The sequence below is a fragment of the Apodemus sylvaticus genome, chromosome 7 (genome assembly GCF_947179515.1).
Source record: "Apodemus sylvaticus chromosome 7, mApoSyl1.1, whole genome shotgun sequence".
In the NCBI taxonomy this organism is placed as follows: domain Eukaryota; kingdom Metazoa; phylum Chordata; class Mammalia; order Rodentia; family Muridae; genus Apodemus; species Apodemus sylvaticus.
Window position 1 is genome coordinate 121,792,681 of NC_067478.1, and position 24,296 is coordinate 121,816,976.

Consider the following 24,296-nt stretch of genomic DNA (forward strand, 5'->3'; position numbering starts at 1 on the left):
CGGGTCTTCATCACCACCACGTGCCTTTGGCATGCTGGCTGGTCCTGTCCTGTACACAGTCCTCGTTCCTCAGACAGTCCTAAGACCTGGGTGGATGATTTGGTCTTTCAACTTGACTTTGGCTAATTTGTACTACCTGATTTCCTTCCTTTTTTCCTGTGCCCCACTCCACCTCTCCTTAGGGTCTCATCATGTATCCCAGGCTGGCCTGGCTTATAATGTAGTCAAGAATGACTTTAGACTGCTCACCCTCCTAACTTCATTTCTAAGTTCTGGAATTAAGAAAGAGTGCCACTGTGCCTGCCTTCCCAATTCCATGTCGACTCTCGTCTTCATCCTGAGTGAGACACCTTACGCCTGGGAACTGGTACCACCATGTACAAGTCATAACCCTGTTTTCTGTGACACTCATGCCACAAGAGCGAACACATTTGTCATCATCCTTCTTCCCTTCTTAGTCTCACACGGCACAACACGAACGTGTACACAGAGATCAGTTTTCAGATACACGCTCGGACTGTACTTGTGCTACTGGTGGGCACCATTCATAATCAGTCTACCCCGTGTGACGGAATATACCCGTAAGACTTGGCACAAGCCGCCTTACGCCATATGTACTTCCAACAGTAACAGTTGGGCCTGTATGCAGCATGTGTTCATAAAGATACTTACAAAATAAAATTTAGACACAATAGACAGATGCAGTGCAAATACAAATAAAATATACAAATACAGAAACTTAAAAAGAATACAAATGCTTTGAAGCTTATATCATGTCTTCTGTGGGATAGTAGAACTTAGGAGATCACAGCTTTCTCAGGGTAAAATACAGATTCTGTAATGGAGCCTTTTCTGGCACATACCAGAGGATCTGATTCTTTTCATATCCTACCAACACCTAAATTCCTCCACTTTGGTTTCCTATAGTTGATAGTTACTCTTTCAGTGACATATGACTGCAGTATCTTCTCTATGACACTGCTCTGTGACAGGAAACAGCTCATCTCAGTTTGAAAACTTCTTATTCTTAGACCTAACTCAAACAGCAATTTTAAAAAGCAAACTTCATATGCCCACTGAACCTCCCTGGCCTCTGCAATCACTTGCAATCACATGCCCAGTGCACCAGGGCAGTGGTGGCGCACACCTTCAATCTTAGCACTTGGGAGCAGAGGCAGGTAGTTCTCTAAGTTCGAGGCCAGCCTGGTCTACATAGTGAGTTCTGGGCCAGTCAGGACTACATAGAGGAACTCTATCTTGAAAAACAAAACAACAAACCAAACAAACAAAAAAGCCCTCCAAGTCAAGACTTGCGGCCCCAGCCTGCTTAGCTACAACTCACGTGTGCCCACACCATGTCCTGTTCTGTCTCTCAGCCCCTGAAATCCGAGCATATTCAAGACTTGTTTTTCATCTTTTCAGCTCACCGAAGATTCCAGTATAAAGTAATTATGATATGACATTAGAATAATTATCAATTTCTGATCTCACTAACACTCCATGGAATCACAACACAGACCTAGAACAGTGTTGTTCTTCACAGAGTGCCAAGTCATCAAAATCTAATATTTAAGTTTAAAACAAACAACCAAAAAACCACAGGCTGCTTGGTTAGAAACTGGGTAAAAAATGTGGTACAATGTGGTGATTTTTAAAGGGCATTTCTATGTATTCACACAGCATGTGCATTTCTGACATGGAAGTGGAGGCACCTCCCGCACAGCCTGCCGAGCACGGCGGACAGGGCTGGTCCGACACAAAGGCTCATACTCACAGCTCCATTTTCACCTGGCCAGTAATTCCCATACTAGCTGGAAAATCAGTTTTTTATTTGCAAAACCATTTCTTTATGAATCTTAAATTATGAAATGTTGAACCTAGCAAAGGCTTTAGAACACTTTATGGAATTTACTAACTAAAGGGCACATATTGCTGACAATAGTGGCCAGAAGTCAGGTGTCCCATGATGCTAGTAGACTTCTTGATCTATCAGCTCCTGAATAACAGAAACCAACTTTCCTCACAGCACAAGTTCAGGGCAATGAGTGACTCCTTGTGGAGGGTCAGTTTTCATTTGCACTTAAATGAAACTCACCAAATTTCTAATTATCTTTTACAAATGTAATATAGCATCTCTTATTTCTCAAGTTTCTATATATAGGTATGTAAAATTGAGTATATATGGATACATATATACTCACATACATATATATGTGCATGTAATAACAATTAATGAAAAAGAGGCTATGAACTTGAAAGACAGAAAGGAGGTATATGGGAGGGTTCAGATGGAAAGGGGGAAGGGAGAAAGGTTGGAATTATAATAACTTCAAACATAAAAATTAAAGGTATTATACAAAACAAACTCCCACAAACTCTCAAGCATCAAGTGCCCCTGAGAACCTGTGTAGAAACCCCAGTACCTGAATGTGCTCTTTCGTGATCAGCCAGGGCCGGTGTGCCAGCAGCTTGTTAATTTCATTAAGATTTCTCAGTCTTTGTGGTACATATTCCAAGCCATTGAGCCACTCAGCAATCCCTCCGGTCTTTAAAAATTCATCCACATGCATGTTTATTAGGTAGGAACACTGGTGTCTGGCTGCGGCCTGAAACACAGAAACAAGTCTCCTGAGAACAGTCATGAGTAGGTCTTTCCACAAGTGGGTAACGTAGATGGAGTCATTACCAGTAATCAGTAACTCCTTCCTCACACCATTCTCCTTCTTCAAAAGTGTTTACCAGATTCTTGTTAGAGAAACTTCAGTCAATACATGAGGCTGACTTGCAGTTTTAAAAGCAAATACCTGTCATACAAAACCAACGACCCCTCTTGAGTTTGTATAGATAGACCTGGGACTAGCCTAGCTGTTTTTAGGAAATACATAGGCACCACATAAGTCTACATGGGGAAGATACAGTCTGATCTACTTAAAATGCAGCAGCTCCTTAGTAATGTAGCCTAACAATTCTGTGACCTCAGAGACCTGCTCAGACAGACGTCAGTCATCTCTCCTTAGGCACTCAATGTCATCTGGGCGCTGTCAATGGGACCATCAAGATATGTTTTTTTGCCCTTTCTTCTGTGGCTACTTTTTGCAAGATAATCTTGTTTTATTCTTTCAAATCTCTGTCTCAATGCTCTGTCTTGTGAGCAAGCATGCCCTGTCTGCTTTTAGCCAGTCATTGAAAATGTCTGCTAAAAATCATAGTCTTTGTCAAGTTCATGTGAGAGCTTGCCCGGAGTCCAGAGCAGCCAGGCTGCCATCTTTACGGCTTGGCTCCGGCCTCCATCACAGCCTCCCCCAGGCCAGGCCCACAGCTGACTGTGACTAAGCAGCCACCCTGTAACAAAAGCTCCACTCCAGTGCTGTGGTCCACTCAGTGTTCGCTCATGAAGACCTGTCACGAATGATAACTGGAACTTTTCTCCTACCCCATACCAGGGACTGCCTTCAGGGATAAGATGACTAAGAAAATGTCACAAGCAGCTTATGCAGAAAAAGACCCCAAGAACAACAGTAAAACTGTTGGGGATTATTCTGAACCCAATAACCATCTTTAATCACGAGAAACTAAGTATGAGAAAACAATTCTATTGAAGGTTAAAGGAGAAACACTCAGCATATTAAGTGGCTTAAAGCACTCTGAAGGTATCAAAGAGATACCAGAGGCATCTTCACTTATGCCTCCTACAAGTACATTCAACTTTACACACATGTACACACACATACATGCATACCCACATACTCACGTATATATACATACATATATATGTACATATAACATCTCTCTATATACATACACACATGTACGAACATAAATATATATGTACACATAGACACCTGTCATTTATATATACAAACGGATATGCATACTCAGCCCACACACCTTACACACACACACACACACACTCCAAAAAACACATCTCTCACACACATACTTACTTAGACCCTCTCCTAAGGACACACCTTAGAAGGGACACAAAATATGTGGATTTAATTCATGACAGTGGGGAATAGCAGGATATAAGCACCTACCATGATGGCAATGTAGTGCCTGTCTGGGAGGGGTAGGGGGCCATCCATACGCAGCATGTAGAACTGGCTCCGCAAGAAAGACTCCAGGTACTGAGTGTGCAAACTCATCACCTGTGTGATGTTGTCCAGGCGACCGGATGTAGAGTACTCTTCCACAAGAAAGTTGGTTCGTTCATCCGCTGTGTTTGCTTGGACAACCTTACAACCAAGAAGCAAAGAATGCGGTGAACACTGATGTAAAGGCAGCTCTGCTCTACATGGACTCTGCCTGCACTGAAGAAATACATATTCATTTGATGCTAACAGACATGGCAATTATGCAGTTGCTCATACTAGAAGCAGACATTTAAAAAGAGAAAGTACCATTCAGTTTTGGCTTTGGTTCCACAATTTATTAAACAACAAATGTTAAGTTATCAAACATTAAACACGCAGCTATGAAGCCAAGGAAAGAAGCTCCATCTGTCTCTGCAGTGAGCATGCAGACTTCAGAGCTAGCTTGCTGGCCACTGTCACACAAGTGTAGCGAGGTGAGCCCGGCAGCACGGGTCGCATGCAGTCCCTCTCATCAAATGACAAAGGACACTAGTTGCATTATTTTGGACAAATATCTGATCCTTTGCTGTTTTGCTAGTCAACATTTTTAAACAGTTTTATAGATAAAGCACTTTGTATCTTTTTAGAGATACAGGAACATATGATGACTTGTGATGAAAATTTATAAAGACACAAGATCCTACTGTTGCAAGTTTAAGCCTATCATAATAATTACTAAAAATAAGGTATGAAAATTGGACTTACATCCTTCATCTAGGGACCAAAGAACTTTCTCAAAATAGAATAAATAATATGTAGCCTTATGCACCATGCCAGCCTGGCATCACACAAGTTGGTGGGTCGGTGTGAGGACACTGTTAACACCTGTGGGAAGGAAGAGCCGGCTCTGCAGGAGTGGATGCACACGAGGCATGACTCCATTGCTGGTTTAAGTCTCTCCTGTGTTTCAGAGTTATACTTCTGGGTGGAAGATGAATGTGTCCCTCAGTTTAGAGATAAGGAAGCAGTTTCTGGATTTAACTCAACTTTGTGCATCTAGTTAATAGCAAACTGGTTTTGACGAGATCTCATGAAGTCCAAAGGTTTGGCCCTTTCAAGATGACACTGTAGTTAAGAAATTCTCAGAGCTGGCTTCTCAGTTCTTGTTACTCCAGGGAAGTATAAATTATACAAAGGAACAGTTTATGGAGGAAGACTTAAGTCTTAAATGGAGTGTGTCTAAAAGTGAGAAACTCTAGTTATCCTGGTATAAACACAAAAGGAAACTCCACCTTGGTTCACTATGGGACCTTGGGGACTTTCATTTGGTCCATCTCCCTGTTGTGTCAACCACGGGGACTGAGCTAATAGCTAAAAAACAACAAGGATCCAGACTCAAATATAATTAGGGCTAGAGTTCTTTCCTATATTTGATTTGCTTTCTTCAGATGTTTCTTAGTTTTCACAGGACTTTCACAATATGTTACTAGATTCACATGCTGCACCAGATCGTAAAAACTGGATTATCTTCAGATACCAAAAGGCCTTGGGAGCCATTCATATGTGCTAGGCCAGCATCCTGCAAGCGCAGCCCTGGGCCATGAGGCAAACGTGCAATATTGTGACTCTCGTACACTACACTGCCACCTCTGAGCTCTGGAGTCACACCACTTCCACTTGAGTTCTGGCTCAATGGGAAGGCCACTATGTCAGGGACAGGAAGGTGAAGTCAAGGCCCCTAGTTATTTAGGATAAGAATGTCTTGCGCACGTAGAGAATGCCCATGTGACAACAGCATCCATGTACACTGGGCACTCCTCAAGCAGACAAGTCTGTCCTTAACAGTGGTGGTTCTCGGCCTGGTCCAGCTAAGAGGCTTCTAGGAATGCACAGAGACCCCCAAACCTCAAGATGTACACCAGCAAAACAAGCAGAAGCCTTACTGTGGCACTGACAACCTTCATGGCTGGCAGTTACCATCTTGTTACAAAACCCTTACCAAAGACGCACAATTGTTGTGTTGGAGCATTTCTGGGATCCTGCCAATCAAATGTGTAAATGAGAAGAGTAACTTCCAGTAATGAAAACATTGTCTACTGTCTTTTAAAGGTGTAGCTACAAACTCAGGTTTCATTTCAAAATAGTTTTTCCCAATTATGTGATATAAGTACTGTGAAATGCTGGTCTCTTTAAACTTTAAAAACCTTTAGACATTCTTAATGAATCTGAAAATTCAACTCTATGTTTTTCTGACATGAATAACAACACACTAAACAACAAAACACATCTATGTTTACATGGGGAAATGGATGCAGTTTTAGAGTTAGTTTATGACTAGACAATGTGTTGAAAACAAATGAACTTACTTCCTTCTCTGGAATAAAGGCACTTGGTCCTCTTGTCAGGGGTTGAGACACTCTGATTCTTTTGTCCTGTTTGTAAAAGAAAAGTTCAATGTGTTAAGATGACTTACCAAGAAAATTTAAATTGGTCGATATTTTCAGCTAACATACTAAAATAAATGAGTCAATATAATTATGTAAAACCCAAAGAAGTCTGAGTTCCAGGTCAACCCAGAGCAGCACTGGTTGTGTCTATGTGAGCTAAGAGGACATACCCTACTGCCGCAGTGCTGGGGAAGCTCAGTTACCGTTCATCATAGGGCCGTAGCTTACACTTCATAGGAGGGGATGCCATTGACCTTCATGTAAATGCATACCTGTTGCTACACTGCTGCAGTAGGGTATTGTTGAAGAATATTAATATTCTTGTTCATACTTAAGTCTCTCTATATAAATTATGAAAATTTTAATGAGATTGCTTCCTTCTCCATGGGTGAGGTTAGGTCAGAGATAAATCAAAGAGGCCTCTTTCTTAGCCAGGAGAAGAGATGCTGGGGGTTGGGGGTGAGGAGGGGACAGGAGGAAGGGCTACTTGATTTTTTTTTGGATAAAAGTAACACTCTGAGTTAAGAATCAGCCCTTTGCTGCCACAAGATGACGCTATGGACAGCAGCATGGTTACAAAGACTCAATGGAATATTAAGGATATTATATAATAATGTAGGGAAAATATTAAAGACCTTGTGGCTATTAGAAAAGCTTGCTTTAAAAGCTTGAGATGCCTCAAAATCTCCTGAGGACACTTGTAAGGTAAGAAAGTAACTCAGGTGGTTCCTTATCTGAAAGTGACAAAGTCTTCTCTATATGATCCAGTCTCTTGGCCACAGCCTGTGCTAAGACCCCAATGATCAAACAGAGGCTGATTCATAATTACTCATGTTAGAATATGTCCATTGGTATACCCATGGATTCCTGGGTATATAAGTTCTGTCCAAACCAAGTTAAGATTAATTAGTGCACATTACTAATTTCTCAGGACTATCTAGTAGAGCCATGTGAACATGACGCAATCAGAGCCAGGAGAAACAAGCTGCTCAATGCAGAGGCGAGGGGAACAAAAGGCAAGCTCAGGGCAGCAGAGACCAGTGGTTGCTATGGATTCCTGGAAAATAAAGCTTAAGTAGGGTCATTAATTCATTCTTGTCCTTTCTCTCTCCCCTGGTTTGTGGGTAACTTTAGTCCTTTTTGTTCCTTACAAATCAAAGAGCCTACCGAACACAAAATAGTTATTTAAATCCTTTAAGTCCCATACTTCATTAGGAAGCAGTTTTACAACAAATTGGCAAAAGTAGGCAGTTGGGTATTCAACAATGATTTGTTTGAGAGCCTAATTGAATATTGTGATAGACCAAGGAGAGGGGTAGGAAAACAGACACAGCCCCAACCCTTCTGAGCCTGGCACACTCTCCATCAACTGTCAGGGTTCTAGCAACATGTATGCATCACATGACACTTTAAACTGCTTAAGTTTCCAAACAAGTAACACATCTAGATTACAAAATGATGACAAATCACCCTCAATCGACTGCTTGACTACACTGGAGGGCAGCATGTGAACTGGAGTCATTCAGAATTTCTCATTCTGGCATTTCTTATCTATATCAACTGTAATCTGTCTAGAAAATAAAGTCAGAATAGAAGATTTATATTACCCCAGTTCCATCTGCCAATGACAACAAATGAAATGATAAGACAATCGCCCTGTAATCCCAGCACTTAGCAGAATCAGGCAGGGGGATCATTAGGTGGAGACTACACTAGGTTACATAGCCATTGTACTGGCTACATTGTCTCTAAGTACACAAAAGAAGGATAAAAAATGCACCCTACTGTGTCTAGAACTTCATGAACTAGTTATCCAGGAATAGCAACTTCCTGGAAAACTGATCATTTCAAATAAACAAAGCTTCTAAGAAGCTGATTACAAAGGGAAAATGAAGGTTGAAGAGAAACCAGTGTAAGTATGGAGAGAAGTGAATACTGTAAAATAGGAAAATACACAAAATGCAGAAAAAAATATAGGGGAAGAAAATACACAGTCTCTTACGTGGAAGTATATTAGGGGTTTCTGGAGACAGATTGAGATACTATTTTTATAAAAATCCCGAGTTAATACATTAATCAACTTAATTCACCTTAACATTTTGAAACTGTTACTTTCCTTAGAAAATTACATCCTGGAGCAGGCAACATTTAAATAAGAAATGTGTTTTCACTATAACATTAACTTAAGGTTCCTGCTTGCAGATAAACATAGCATCAACCCTTTAGTTTTTAAGCAGGTACTAAGAAGGCAGCCTGCACAGAGCTAAGCACATCATTTGCTCCACACTGGTGGGCACACGCATACTGTGGCCAGGATAAGAGTGTTCACAGCCATCAAGAAAAAGCTAGCTGTTCCAACTGCAGCGATGTGCACTTCGGCCATGAGTGATGCTGGTAGGAACATATGCATGATGAGGCCTGTGCCACAGTTCATGAGATTCAGCACAGTTTCTGCAGCAACATGGCTTCCTGGGGTTTAGATTATAATTAGTCTTTAAAGAGTTGCAAACTGCTACAGAAGAGCAAAAATGCTCATTTTTGTCACACTAATTTTAAAAGTGTAATGTGCTTGGGTTCTTTTACTTTATGTTTATTTGAATAAAGAGATGAGGACCAGAGCTATGTTTGCCACATTATTCTGGGGGTGACACTGCTTCTGGGCCGTTGAGAGGAAAATGGCAGAACTCTGGTGAGAGCCCAGGAGAATGGTGGCACAGACTGACTTGAGAACACTGTTTTTTCAGTAAATTGAATCAAGAGCTAACATCATCTTCTTTTGTCTTCTCTCTCTCTCTCACATACCCACACACACCCATTTACATATATACTATATTTCTATTACACATATATAGTATGTAATAGTGTGTTTATTATACACTATATATGTATTATATATGTATAATGTATTATACAATACAAATATACTGTTATGGTTTGTATATGCTTGGCCCAGGGAGTGGCACTATTTAGAGTGTGGCCTTGTTAAGTATGGCCTTGTTGGAGTAAGTGTGTCACTGTTGGTGTGGGCTTTAAGACCCTCATCATAGCAGCCTGGAAGCCCATTTTCTCCTGTTTGCCTTCAGAATAAGATGTAGAACTCCTCCTGCACCATGCCTGCCTGGATGCTGCCATGCTCCTGCCTTGTTGATATTGGACTGTACCTCTGAACCTGTAAGCCAGCCCCAATTAAATGTTGTCCTTATGAGAGTTGCCTTGGCCATGGTGTCTGCTCACAGCAGTGACATCCTAACCAAGACACATATGGACACACATATTGTACTGTATGTATGTATGCATGGTTTTGTTTTGAGACAGGTCCTTTTATGCTATGTAGCCCTGGCTAGCCTGGAACTCAATCATGCAGGACAAGCTGGATCTTAGAAACCTTCCAGCCTCTGCCTTCTCTTGGATTTCAAGTGTGAGTCATCCCATCCTCCCTTGGTTCCTCTCTAACTGGTACTAGTTTTGAATTCACCACCCTGTCCTGCTTCTGCATGAGGCATTCGTTCTGGTGTTTCTCTGCTACATTAAATGGCTGTTGTGTGCATTTCTAAAAAGCTGAAAACCAATTTAAAACTGGTTAAGGCACATCTTCAATTTTACTATGATCTCATTTCACTCTGAAAAAAAATTACCAGCCACTTTTTAATTACTGTATGTTTTAAGGCATTGACTCTCAACCTGTGGGTTACAACCCCCTTGTGGGGGGGGGGTGTCAAAAGACCCTTTCATGGGGGTTTCCTGAGACCATCAGAAAACACAAATATTTACATTATGATTTTTAACAGTAGCAAACTTACAGTTGTAATATAGAACAAAAATAATTTTGTGGTTGGGGTCACCACAACATGAGGAGCTGTATTTAAGGGTGGCAAGCATCAGGAAGGTTGAGAACCACTGATATAAGGTACGACCAAACATAAGAGAAATAAGAAACCAAAATGTCCCAAGCGATTTCCTTTAAACTATAGGGTAGAGTGTAATACCGTCCACTTTTCTTCAGCTTTTTCTTGGAAACTTGAATTCATTCTTACTGATAACCACTTTAAAAGCCCAGCCTCAGTTGTCCCGGGTGATAGACACTGATCATATTTGACCAAATTTAAATATGTTTAAGCTTGGTGGAAAATGAGGCACTGTAGCTTCCTTCTGCCCGTTTTCTCCAACAGGAGAAAAAAGGCCACACAGACATGGAAACCTGGGGTTATTCTATATTAAAGAAAATAACCTGCAGCTGTACTAAATTCAAACTTTTATTATATTCCACTATTTATTTGTATGTGCGGTGGGTATATATGCCACGGGGTGGAGGGAGGGGCCAGAGAACAACTGGTGTCATTTCGCACCCTCCACAAAGTCCTGAGGACAAACGTGAGTTGTCAGACTTTACCTCATGAGACATCTCATCGAGCCAGATGTACTAATTCTGAGGGGAAATGCCCTAGGTTCTTTTCTTTAACTACATGTGATGAAGCTAATGATTTATTCTTGGAATTAAAAGCCTTCTAGCATATCAGTGAATTTTACTATGGCCCTTACTCAATCTGATTTAGCTTTTGTAAAAGACACAGGAAGGAGACAGCCTGGAGATTTTCTTAGCTGTGCCATCCATCACGCCGTCACTGCAGTCACTAGTCACATTGGCTGCTGGATTTTACATTTACTAATATTAAGTAACAGATTTAACGACTCAACCGCCTACCTACATGCCCAGGATTCAAAAACAACATGGAAAGTTTCCAAGCCACGTGATTCCAGACTATTCCATCACTATCAAAAGTTCTGCAGTATAGTAAGGCAGTACATCACACCATTGGCCTAACTCTGGGACAAGGGAGACTTTGGAAATGTCCGTTTTTACAGGGTTGACCCCAGCACAACATGTACAAGTAGAGAAGTAAATAAATAAATAAATAAATAAATAAGATGTAATTGTGGAAAAAGCACACAACCAAGAAATTAGCCGATAGAAAAGCCAGAAGATGCCACTCCTTAGACTGATAACTCTGAAAACCCTGAAAATGAAGGGGAATTATCTAATGCTGGCTCCACCGTTGCAAACAAAGAGGAGTGTGGTGGACTGAAGGGCTCCACACAGTGGGATCTAATTTGCGGCTTGCTCCCAAATATTTTTGACAACAGTCAAAATGGACTTATTTCACATTTCATTCACAAAGATCATTTCTTTCAAGAAAATTGATTGGTCATTTCAATCAAGAACTGTCCATAAAATATAAGTTTTACTTCATGTCTGCCGGCTTTATCAGGTGTCATCTCAACAGCGCTGCTGGAGATCTTCTCTTTGTGGGCAGAGCTGCAGAGAGGACCTCCTAGGCAGGAGTAAGCTGAGAGCATTCCCACTAAGCAATTACCTGCTGGGAAACAAAACCCTGAAAGGTTAAAGCTCAGATAGATTTAGAAATTAGTTATTTTGACACTTAAGAGCTAAGCACTTTACTAGATCACTTTATATAAATTAACCCCAATAGAAAATCAAAACACTTGCAAGTTAGAAACTTTGAAAATCATGCGTCTTTAAAATTAATCAGCAAATGACTTGCCCCTAAAAACTGACTGCCAACAAGAATTCACTGCTACATTCTAAGCTACTAAAAGCTTTGAATGATTAAATTTAATTTTTACTTATTTTTTCTTCAGTTTGTGTCATTAGAAAATGCAAAAGCAAAAATGTAAAGAGTGGGCAGAAGTACTTTATTGTTGTTCCTGCCTTCACTCCAGTGAGAATATGAATAGCAATGTGTGTGACTAATTTTAAAAAAACACAGTGTGTTTTTAAGCACCGTCTGCTTAATGTATAAAACGGTACTAGCAAAGAGAAGTATAACCCCACAGCATTTAAAGGTAGCCTCAGATGACAGTTTAACAGTTTCAACATACAACAAGAAAACATCTGAATGATGAGACCTGTGCCCTAGGCCAGCTGTCCTGTTGTGGATATTAAAAAAATCTGACTGGACTTGATAATGTGAACAGTGTATTTCAGTTGTTGTCTCCCTTGCACTGACCATATATATGCTCCATTTCAACAGAATCACTGCAGAAAGATCAGGGCTGGACCACTGGCACTATGCTTAGAAGTAATGCAGATGCCTCTGTTTGGGTCCTTGGTAGTTAATTTCAGCTATATGATTTTGGCAGATACTAATGATATTGTATATTTCAAAAGGAGAGGTCAAATAGAGAGGAACAAATCAGAACTGCTTTAAAAATCTCAACCCAGGGTTATGTTGTGGATAGCCCTGGGCTTGTATTTTGATGCTAATTCCACTCCTCAATGGGGCAGCAGATGAGGAGTTGCCTTGTGAACCTTCTCCCCACCTTAACTTTTCAAATAAAGGGTTGAGCCAATGATTGAGCAGGAGGAAGTGGGAGGAGCTGAGAGTCGAGGGGAGGAGCGATGAGGGGTAACAGGAAGGGGAGGAGCTACGGGAGATCAACTGAGAGGCGGCAGAGAGAGAGAAGCTCCTAGCCTGGAGAAACAGCAAGTTATATGGGATAATATAGATGGAAATAGAGTAGTGTAGTGGGAGCTCTGCCCAATCTAGGCTTCTAGCTTGTAATGTCACTGACTGAGCTGAGCTTTCTTTTACTGGGGAATTGGGTTGGAAACAAAGTAGCAACAGGGCTAGGGAGATGAGTTAGTGGTTAAAGCACTTTTGCCTATTCCCAGTGTGCAACTCATTACGTACTCCCAGTGTGTAATTCTTCCTACTATGTTGAGAAAAAAATATAACAGACTTTTATAAATTACCCCTCTCCCAGGCCTGATTAAGAGGTATACTTGCATTTATAATACTGTAATATCTGAGATCCACAGTCACTTACTGAGGAAGATTTGGAATGGGGATGGCAACAGACATGACCTCTCTCCTCTTAACTCTGACCTAGTTTCCAGGAAGTACAGAGAAAGCATCAGGAGCTGGTCGGGGCACTGTGCTGGAAGTTCACAGATGCTAAAGAGCACCTTAGCTCTCCTACCTGTAGGAAGGGCATCTTGCTCTAGAAAACCTGGAAAGCGTACCACTTGCAATTAAGCTACACATGCTGTGGTGATTTGAACATGAATGCCCCCCATAGGCTCATCTTTTGGATGAGTGGCCTTGGTTATGGTGTCTCTTTACAACCATGGCACAATGACTAGGATAGAAGTTGGCGCCAGGGATTAGGGTATTGCTGTGGCAGGCTTGACCACGGTGCTTGTTGGTAAAATGTGGACTTTGGATTGGAAAACAGCTGAATGCCTTACATTGGGACTTACTGAGCCATGCTACCAGGGCCAGGGAAGACAGTGCTAAGGACTGTTTGAACTGGGGGCCCAGCTCATGAAGTTTCAGAAAGAAAGAATAGGACTAAGTGGCCCACAGACAAGTGATATTTTGTAGAAGACTGCTTTCTGCCCTTGTCCGAAAAATCTGCCTGAGACTAAATTGAAGAGTTTTAGATTAATAACACTGGCAAAGGAGATTCCAAGGCAGCTTAGTATTGATTCTGTCATGCAGTTATTAGTGACCATCCTTATGCAGATTTATAATAAAAACAACAAGACAAGGAAAAATACAAAGCATACAGTTTGAGGAGAAAGGGGGGCAGCAGGATTTGTAATGGAGTTAAGTCCAGTGCTCAAGAAGATAAAAAGTTTAAAGGAAAGGGTGGTGCTAAATAGAATGAAAGTAGTAATGGCCTCAGGGCAAGACCTCACCCAGCTTGGCTTCCAACTTGTGAAAAGGAATTAAAGAAAAGCTTAAGCTGACAAAAATGTATTTGAGCAAGGGGACCAAGTTCCACCCCAGCAAGAGCCTGGCAGCTTCGGCTACATGGGTCTGGCCTTACAATCACGGATCTAAGACAGGGCTTTGGAGTTGCCCTCCACAGCTAAGGAAAGCTGCAGCAGGCAGACATGCGCCAGGGAGGCCCTGCCTGGAGGCCCAGGGAGGCCACAGCAAGGAGCTGTGAAGGTGAAGTCTGGATTTTGTGGGCAATCCCAGGATGTGAGAGATGTCAGAATCATGGGACAGGTAGGTATCTGCTAACAGGGTGTAGAACCAGCCCAAGAGAGGAAATGTCAACAAATGTGAAAGGTTTGGGAGATCTGAAAAGTGCATTGACATCAAACAGAGATGCTCAGTTTAGAGTTTGCCTAGCTGGTATTTGGTGTTGCCTTGGTCTAGTATTTCCTCATTATGATATAGGAAATATCATACAATGGTAATATATTTTTTTTACAATGGTAATATATATTTTGTGCCATTGTGTGTTGGAAACTTGTGATCTGCTTTTTGATTCTGACTTTATAGTAAGTTACAAGTAACAGACTGCCAGGAATCTCAAAGAGATGTTGAGCTTCTAAGCCATTGTGGAGATTATTATGGATTGTGGGTCTTTTGAAGGTGGACTGAATGCAGTTCTGTTTGCACTATGATACAGTCACAAGCCTATGGGAGCTGGGAAGTCAAATGAGGTGGTTGGCTAAGAAATGGCTCCGTAGGCTCATACATCTGAATGCTTCATCTTTAGGGAATAACAGCACTACTTAGAATGATGTAAACTCAGATCCACAACTCTCAGGTCCTTCTCCAGCACCATATCTGCTTGTTTGAGTGCCACCGTCTCTCTGCCATGCTGATGATGGACCAGTCCCCCAAAACTGTAAGCAAGCCCCATTGAAAGGCTTTCCTTTATAAGAGTCGCTGTGGTCATGGTGTGTCTTCACAGTAACAGAACACTAAAACAGAAGCCAAGTTTATCAAGTATTTCCTGGCCATGTTCCAACTCTGGGGCCATGAAGGCATTAGCACAAGGAGCCTGTCACAGGGGCAAGGTTGAGCCTGCTTTAGCTGTATATACAGATTTCAGTTCTTAAGTGGAAATCTTAAAACACCTCCACTCAAGAACACTGCATTCATCAACTATATCACAACTGCTTTACCTCCACCTTCCCTAAGCCACCAGTCCCTTTGTAGACTAGAACTGTACTCTGCTCATCTCTAAGTACTGGTATGTGACAAAAATTAGTGAACTCCTTGTAGTAAACCAGTTCATAGATCCCTAGCAGTCCTATCCCAGATCTAAAGGATAGAGCTGTGTGAAGACTCAGAACATAGCCAGACTAAACTGAGGCTAGTAAACTGTATGCACACTGAAGTGAGCTGGAGCTAAATAAGCTCACCCTAGCCTAGCAACAGCAACCCTTATATCCCATCATTACATAGTACAGAACAGGTGAGGTGTACCTGTAATCCCATCTCTCAGAGGCTGAGCAGGGGGACTGCTCTAAGCTCAAGGTCAACATAGGCTACACAGTCCCAGATTCAGTACGTATTTCTAGTTATAGGATCATCCTTAACAATGGTTCTGCTTGAAAATGAAATACAGTTAGTAGACACTGTACTTGAACTTAACTAATGGCCAATATCCATTATTCTTGTAAAAAAACTACTCAGGTTTTCCCACTTTAGCTATCCATACACTGTTCACTAAGTAACACTAGATACTCAACACTTTTAAAACATATAGACTTTCTATGGCAAAAGGCTTTGCCCAGCTGGAAGCTAACATTAAGGATCTGTGCAAACTTAGGTATAGGGAGGCTAAGTAGTGGAATATTCATCACGCTGCTGATTTAAAGAATTCTTATCTGTTGGAAGGTAGCCTATTGAAAGTCAAGAAATGCCTGGCCACAACTGCGGGTCCCAAGCTTCTAAACAGACTGACTCCCTGATGGCACCTTTGGAGGAGTGATAGAAACATCCAATGGTGAAAATATGAAGTCAAACACTGGGCCAGATCTCCTTTAAACTTCAGAATGAGCATTGCAGTATTTAGTTACTGAGAGTCACAGCAGGTGACTTCCTTCCCACCACCTGTGAGAGGCCACAGGGCAGCACCAGTAAGCCTCATGCTCTGTATACTAGAGAGCCAGTGGGCGGATTTCAGAGGGTGCTGCTCGCCTCCACAGTATTTCCTGATCCTCGGTGTCCCCTCTCTCTGCTCTTTACCTCCTGCCCATTCTTTCTTCCAGACCCATCTAAACACCAGTGCTGTGGGCCTCACTCTCTACTCCTGCTAACTTTCAAGCTCTTCTAGGAATGCAAATCTATTCTTAGGATTCATAACTGCACCATTTTCCTTGCCTGTAGATACGAAGGTAAATCACAATCGTGTCACTGCTTTCCAACTGTATAGGATCAGCATCAGCAACACCAGCATCACAGCAGGATGATGGAAGACCAAGTTGCTCATTAATTTACTGGGCTTGCATTACAGAGTGGAGTTGGCCAGCCTGAGGCTTTCCAGTCTCCTTCTCTGCCTTGTATTAATGTAAAAGCATGCTGTTAACTTGAGGAAGTTGACATTCTGGAAACATCAGTAACTTAAACGAATACATTAAATGCAGGGTTGTGCATCAATCTACTAGTCTCCGTGTACCATTTAGATCCTCGTTTATTTGTTTGCTTACATTAAAACAATCAGGACCTGCAGTCTGCCACAAATTGCCCTAAGTTTGTAGAGATAAGTGAAAATCTACATGCTGTGACACTGATTTGGATAGAAAACTCTACTTTTAAGCCTTTAGTATTCAGAGATGAAGGGTACAAAGATATTTGTTGAATATGCTATTAAAGTTTTTGGCTAAAGTCCAAGAAAATAAGGTGAGAACTTATATAAGTCTTTGTACCTGTGATAATGCAAGCCAATGACAGCCACTTAACTCCATGTTTCCCTGTTAACGTACAATGTACTGTCCTACTGCTAATTATAAGTCAGTTTCATAGAGTATTAGGAAGACCTGACTTCTACAAAAACATTGAGGCTTCCAGACTGTGTAATAATAAAACCTTACCTTAAATCTTAAAAAGCTTTCCCCATTAAAATCATATCCCAATTAGATTAAGAGAACTTAAAATTGGGAGTGTGAGAAAATAAAATTCCCATATGGTTATAGCTACAGAGCATTCTAGTATGCAGTAAATGCTCAGGTGCTAACTAGCCCTTCGGAAGAAACACACAAACAAAAGTAGTAGTCTCGCGTAGGGGAACTCAGTTCCGAATCAGGAGAGCTAGAGAGAAGCTTGTGAAGACCAAGCCAAACAGCTTTGGTTCCTCTAGTCGGAACAGGGCAATTTTCAGGTTGTTATTTATGTATTTTTTAACAACACAGACCACTTAGCTTAAAGAAATCAGGGTACCAAACTAAGCACATTTGACCCCCTCAGATTCACAAAGTGTGTAAGCATTTAGTTAATGAAAACCAGTGGTCCTATAATCAGCAAGGACCCATCTTCACTTAAACTGAAAGAGTCCTTTCTATAGCACCCTGGGGTGTAGCTACACAAGTTAATGACATGCTTGAGTTTATTCAAATTGTGTTAAACGTTGGTTTTTAATTTTTTTTTTTTACTAGCTTGAAGGAAACATCTCTTAATTTTTGCCTGGAACAGGAATTGATGGAGCTCATACAGTAAATGCCCATGGGCTTTATCTCTGCTCAAGTGTGTCAATTCCTCTGATAGTAGACTACAAGGCTGGGCCCTGATTTGATGTGAGTAAACTCACAATGGGTTGCAATCTGAGTTACAACTGCCCAAGGAGACGATGCAGTAGGAAGTGCTTACCACCAGCCTGACTACCTGAGTTCAAGTCTGATCCCACAAAGAGACCTGACGTCTGCAAGTTGTCCTCTGACCGCCACACACATACATACTAAAATAAGCTCCCTTAAAAAGTTGCTCCATAACCCTTTAAACATCAGTACCTCCTTATTCTCTTAAAAAGTATGAATCTCGAACTTTTTTTTTTTGCTTATGGGTTATATTTATCAATAACCACATTAGAAATTAAAGAAAACTTGAAAGCCACTTAATTTATTAATATTATGAAAAGTAGGAAGAGAGGCTGCTGGCGCCGCTCTGTGGTACAGGATGTGGTTGGTCTCTGCCAGGGTCTGGATTCCAGCCACCGCAGCAGCTCTCACCCGCCAGAAGAAAAGGAACAGTGAAAATAAGAAGAATAGACCCATTACATATTAACAAAAGACATTGTTTGGAAACTATAATTTAGGAAAAAATTGAGGAGAGTTTTGTCTTCATTTGTGTAAATATTTAGCCTAATTAAACCCAGCTGGATTTTCATGTATATTCTGATATTCATCTTCTGCTATAGGTCATAGTGACTGAAAATCACAAAGAGAATCTGGGCTCCGAAATATGTGGCTGACAGTCAAGGTAACCATCTCTGGGCAGCAGCCATTTTAAGCATTGTTCTGACATCCTGGACTCATATCTGTCTACTAGACTATATAAAGTATATAGAGAGTCTAGACGTATACAAAGTATAAACTCTCCTGAAAGAAGATCACACTACTGGATGACAGGGATACAGTGAGTAAATAGGGATAACAGGGTGCTATGTGACTGAACATCAGTGAAGGCTACACTGTGGCAAGAGCTGCAAGGCTGATCTCTTGCTCCTTTTAACCACCAACAGACCTAGTTACTGGAGAAGGCATGGGTCTTCCCATCTGGAAATGAGAGATCAAACAATCCTAAGAGCCTGTGTGCATGAACATGGCACGGTTAAGCTATGATATTGTCTGAGTGCTGGTAGAATGTTTTCAGAAACAAAATAAGAACATTGCAAACAATTTCCCTGTTATTCTTGCTAATTTTAAATAAGTTTTAGTGTTTTAAAAATAAATATTTTGTGGTAGCTAGATGGCTCAGTAGGTAAAGGTGCTTGGCCCCAGGGCTGACCACCTGAGTTTGATCTCCAGGGTCCACCCAGTGGAAGGAATTGACTCCCCAAAGCCGTCCTCTGATGACACCTATCATGAACAAATGTAATGTAATAAAATGGAAAATTATTGACTTTCTTTAACTAATGAGCTAATAAACTATTAGATTTTGGATTCTTTTGAAAAAGTACTATAAAGCCAAGACTATATAATTCTGTTCTATATAATTTACCTTTTCCCTATAGAATGCCTAAATATGATGAAGATTCTTTCCAGTGTTCTATATTCTTTGTTCAGATAGCTTAACAGATGAGGTGCTTTTGTGTGTGAGGGCCTGAGATCCTGAGCTCCATCCCAACTCTACACAGAGTTGCTCTTTTGTCTGTCACATGTAAGCCAGAGCACACTTAGTTGTTCTTGTGCACATGCGCGCATGAGCATACACATACACACACACCCACACACCCCCCCACACACACACACATACACACACACACAGAACATACCATACTCTAAGAAAATTAAATCTATATGCTGTTATAATGTCTAAAAATTTTCCTCTATTTTTCTCTATGAATAAGAGATAATAAGAAAATATATAAATGCTCTTTGTTCTTTAAAATCTATTGTTATGAATGATTTTTTTAAAGTTCTCACAAAGCAACGTATGGATCTATTGTCTAGATATTTCCATTAAAAATAAAGTATAAAATTTTAGCTTCAGCATTAAAGATTACTTGATCTAGAGATACTGTAGGTTTGTGTGGAAGGTTTGTGCTTGAGGCTGAAGGTAAACTTTGGTTGTCATTCCTCAGAAGCTGTCTACTTGACAATTTATTTGTTTTTATGTGTACGGATGTTTGCCTGCAAGTGTGCAAGTGCATATCTGTGTGCAAGGTGCCCATGGAGGTCAAAGAGAGCATTAAGTCCCCGGAGCTAGAGTTACAGGTGACCGTGAGCGGTCATATGGGAGCTGGGAATCAAACCCAGGTCTTTTGCAAAGGCAACAAGTGTTCTTATCCACTGAGCCATCTCTCCAGCACCTCCACTTTGATGTTTACACAGTCTCTCACTGCCCTGGAGCCCAACAAATGGCCAAGCTGTCCTCCACACTTGGAATTAGAGTGTGTGCCACCATGCATGGCTTTTGATCTGGATATAGAGATCAAGCCCAGGTCCTCAGGCTTTCATAGAGAGTACTTCTCCAACTGAGCCAGCTTCCCAGCTCTGTGTTATATTTTAACTTTTCATAACTTTCCTTAGAAGTGCCCAGAATCCTGACAGACCTTTAAAGTACAGTTATTCTTGTCCAAGAATGACATCTTCCCAAGCCACGTTTGTCTTTGATAGAAGATGAACTGTGTGGCCCTCAGTGTGACTAGTTCATCTATCACTGTCACAGCACAGGAGTGGGCTGATAGAGGGCAGGGAGCGGCAAGCTAATGCTGGCCCCTGAAGGACTGCTGGCTCAATGGCCTGCTTCTCCCTCACAGAGGGAGACTGTGTCCACAGTCTCTAACCACTGGCTTTATTCCCCAAAGAAACATCCAAATGGGCAAAGGCTGAAGCTGCAGGGTCTCCTGGGCAGTTCCTGTTGTCTCTTCAAAGACTAATTCTATCCTTCAAAGCAAAACATTGGAGTTCCAAGGCTACCATTTTCCTATAATGTATATACCACAGCGGGAATGGCTTTAAGACTTCTTAGTACAGTTACTGAAGTGTCACTTCTACATGACAAAGTACATTTCCAGATCATTCAATACAGGACTTACTGACTACTCTAATGGTAGCTTTATCTTGTGATTGAGAGAAGTCTAATTACCAAATTACACTTACCACTCATACATATAATGTGAGTAAAATCATTTCAAATTATAGTTTGGACAGGCACATATATTTAATAAGCAAAATTTAGTTGGCAAATGCTTTTTTCCAAAGACTTTTAACACACTAAGCCATCCACATGTCAAAGACTGCATGGAAAGGCAGACTTCTACTGGAATGCAATTGGATGCCCTAGGGAAAGACATGCAGATGGCACAAGAGAAGGCTGTGGGGAACAAGGGTCAGTTCATTCCATCAGCCCAGAATTAACAGGTTTTTTTCTGGACTGGACATAACTATCAATTCGCAAGGCCATATGGCAACGAGACTCTTCTGCACAAAGGCTGACAAGTATTTTCCTTAGAAAATATGAGCTTTTTCTAATTTAGAAAACAAGATAGCTGTGTTTTGTTATATAATAATTTTAAAATGGAATTGTTCCCCTAATTCTAGAGGGAGAGAGTCGTATGTTACCATAGCACCGATGCAGTGCTGGCCCAGAGGAAGAGAGTCGTATGTTACCATAGCACCAAAGCGGTGCTGGACCAGAGGAAGATATTCTTTCCTGAAGTGGGGATGGCACCTCAACCTCATAAAGTCCTTACAGAGAACAAACAAGATAAGCTGTGCAAAACCTCTGATGCTGCTTCAAGAAATCATGACCTCAAAATGATATATTAAAATTTCAATCCAACCATTTCTAACAGGAAATAATAATGTCTTTTGCTCTAGAGGATTATGCTTTTTCTGGTAACTACGTATAGGAAGTTCACAAAAATTTCACATTTAATCACACTCTTCTGTTCCATACAGTAATATATTTAAGTGTTCAGAATTTTTCTGTGTGATGACCATTGTTAGCAATAAGCAATAACCCAATCATCTATAAAACCCTAATGGAGATGCTATAGCTCAGCTGAGTGCTTCCCTCATATGCGTAGTAACAGATTTAATATTTTTATGAATATGTGCATAGCAATAAAACAAACTATAAAAGAAGAAGAATAAGCATTGTTAAACTTATCTGTAATCCCAGAAACTCCAAATAATCTCATCAGTTTGGACACTTCTTCTATGTCTATCTTCTTAAAAATTGAAACATTACACACTTAAAAGGAAGTAGCCTTTCCCATCGCAAAGTCAGTCTGCTGTGGGTGCACCTTTACTGACCTTCACTGATGGGGCGGCAGCCCAGCAGCTAATTAAAGGGCTCTCTCTCTTACTTGGGTGTGGGCAGAAAGAAGCAGGAACGGGGTGGGGGTGGGCAGGTTGCCAACTGTCCTTTAAACAAGGTAAGTGATCTGAAGACCACAAATTGTAGGGGCTAGAAAGTACATTTTTTTATTAAACTTTAAGTATTGTTTTTGCTTCCCTTATTTCACAGATAATTCTGTTTAAATATAATCAAGAAGAGCCCACCCATCAGTTTCATTTCTTTGCAAGAATACAACCAGAGATAAATAACTCTTTGTTTTCAGGCTCTGGCTCCAGTCCTAAGCCTGTAAGAGATCTCAAGTTTACTGTCAACTTGAAGATCAGCACGATCACTCCTTAACTAAGAAGTGGAGTTGTCCAGACTAAAAATGCTCAGGTCAAATGCTACTCAGTGAAAGGAAGCTTATTCTGGTGGAGTCAATGGTGCAGTGGCTGATGGGAAGGACTCACATGCCTTACTGATACCATACTGCTATTTTAGACCATGAAAATACACTTTTAAATTTCCTTTTTTATGAGACTCCAAGTCAAAAGCTGACTGTCCATTGCCATGGAGACAGTTCTATTTAAGGCACTCTAATAGTCTTTTCTTCACAGAAGATGGAAAAATGGTCAATAGAAAGCATCTCTCTTCATGATGTTGAATTAAGTAACTGCAATTTCGTCTTAAGCAGCCAACGCCTGAGAGAATCTGCAGGTGGGTAGGGACCATGTAATGAGCTTGCTAAGATCAACAACAAGCTCAAGTTTGGCACTAGAGATAGCATAAGAAAAACACCCATTATCACAAAATTAGAACCAATCCAACAGAATAAAATTAATTGTGATTGCTTCTGTAAATACAACTCTAACTGACTGAAGTACTCTGTGCTTTTCAAAGAGCTAGCTTCCAGCTAGTGACACATTTGTGTGTAAATGTGTACATGTACATGTATACAGTGCACACTTAAGATATAGGTATGGATCTTCCTGATGTCAGTGTGTGATACTTATACAAGGCATGTAAGTGACCAATAAGGATTCAAACAAGAAAACAAATATGTCAATCTTTGGTCTGTATTTAGGATGCATGTCCTATTTCTCCTTTAAGGAAACAATTATTTTCCTTGTGAGAGTTTAAATATCAACGTTCTGACTCAACAGTTGCTTGCATATAATATAAGCAGATAGCCTTTGTAATCTACTCTGGATTCTAAGTAGCACTTGCTGCTCTTGCAGAGGGACCAGGATCTGATTCTAAGCACACACATAGGGGCTCACAACTCTCCCTCCAGGAGATCTGACTCCCACTTCTGCATTCCACCAGCAGGGCACTGGCACATACACACATACATACATGCAGGCAAGACACATGCTGGTCTAGATTATTAACCATGAGCTTTGCTAAACAGAACAGAATCAGTTTAGAGCCACCTCACATTTGACAAATATTATTTGAAAAATATGCTTAAGAAAGAAATACTACCCAGCTTTAAAGAACAATGGAGCTAAGAAACCAGCAGGAAAATGGACTGAACTTAGAACGTACCGTAAGTAAGGTCACACAAGCTCAGAAACAAAGAAAGCACATCTCTCTCAACTGCAGAATCTACCCAATTAATTTATGTACATATGAGAGCAAAGGTGGACTTAGTATAACATGCAGAAACCAGAACAAGAAAAGCTACATAGAAGGGGGTAAGGAAGGCCTCAATGCAGGTGGCACACATGAGTCATGAAAGACAATAGAAGGATATTGTTTTTCTAGTGCTAATTCTGCTGTAGGGTTTTTGTTTTGGTGATGGATAAAAGCATTAAATAGTGTAAATTTTAATGTGAAACTTTATAGTTTCTGTTTTGAATGGTAAGTCTAACTGAAAAGAAGTTGAGTGAGGTGTACAGACCTTGGGTCTAGCAACTTTTAGTGTGTGAATAATAACTATCTAAAAATTAAAAAAAAAAAAACTAATCCAGACCACTGCCTCTCCTAGAGTACACAGGGATCAT

At 40.8% G+C, this 24,296-nt stretch overlaps 1 protein-coding gene across 1 annotated transcript in view; it reads right to left on the reverse strand.

The window, feature by feature from the left end:
• The window catches only part of Sesn3 (sestrin 3), a 56,367-nt gene that overhangs the window by 16,955 nt on the left and 15,116 nt on the right, over positions 1-24,296 (reverse strand). The window contains exons 2-4 of the mRNA XM_052189110.1: positions 6,440-6,505; positions 4,038-4,235; positions 2,424-2,606 (exon numbers count right to left, since the gene is read on the reverse strand). Coding sequence (XP_052045070.1) covers positions 2,424-2,606; positions 4,038-4,235; positions 6,440-6,505 — 447 coding nt within the window. The remainder of the gene's footprint in view (positions 1-2,423; positions 2,607-4,037; positions 4,236-6,439; positions 6,506-24,296) is intronic.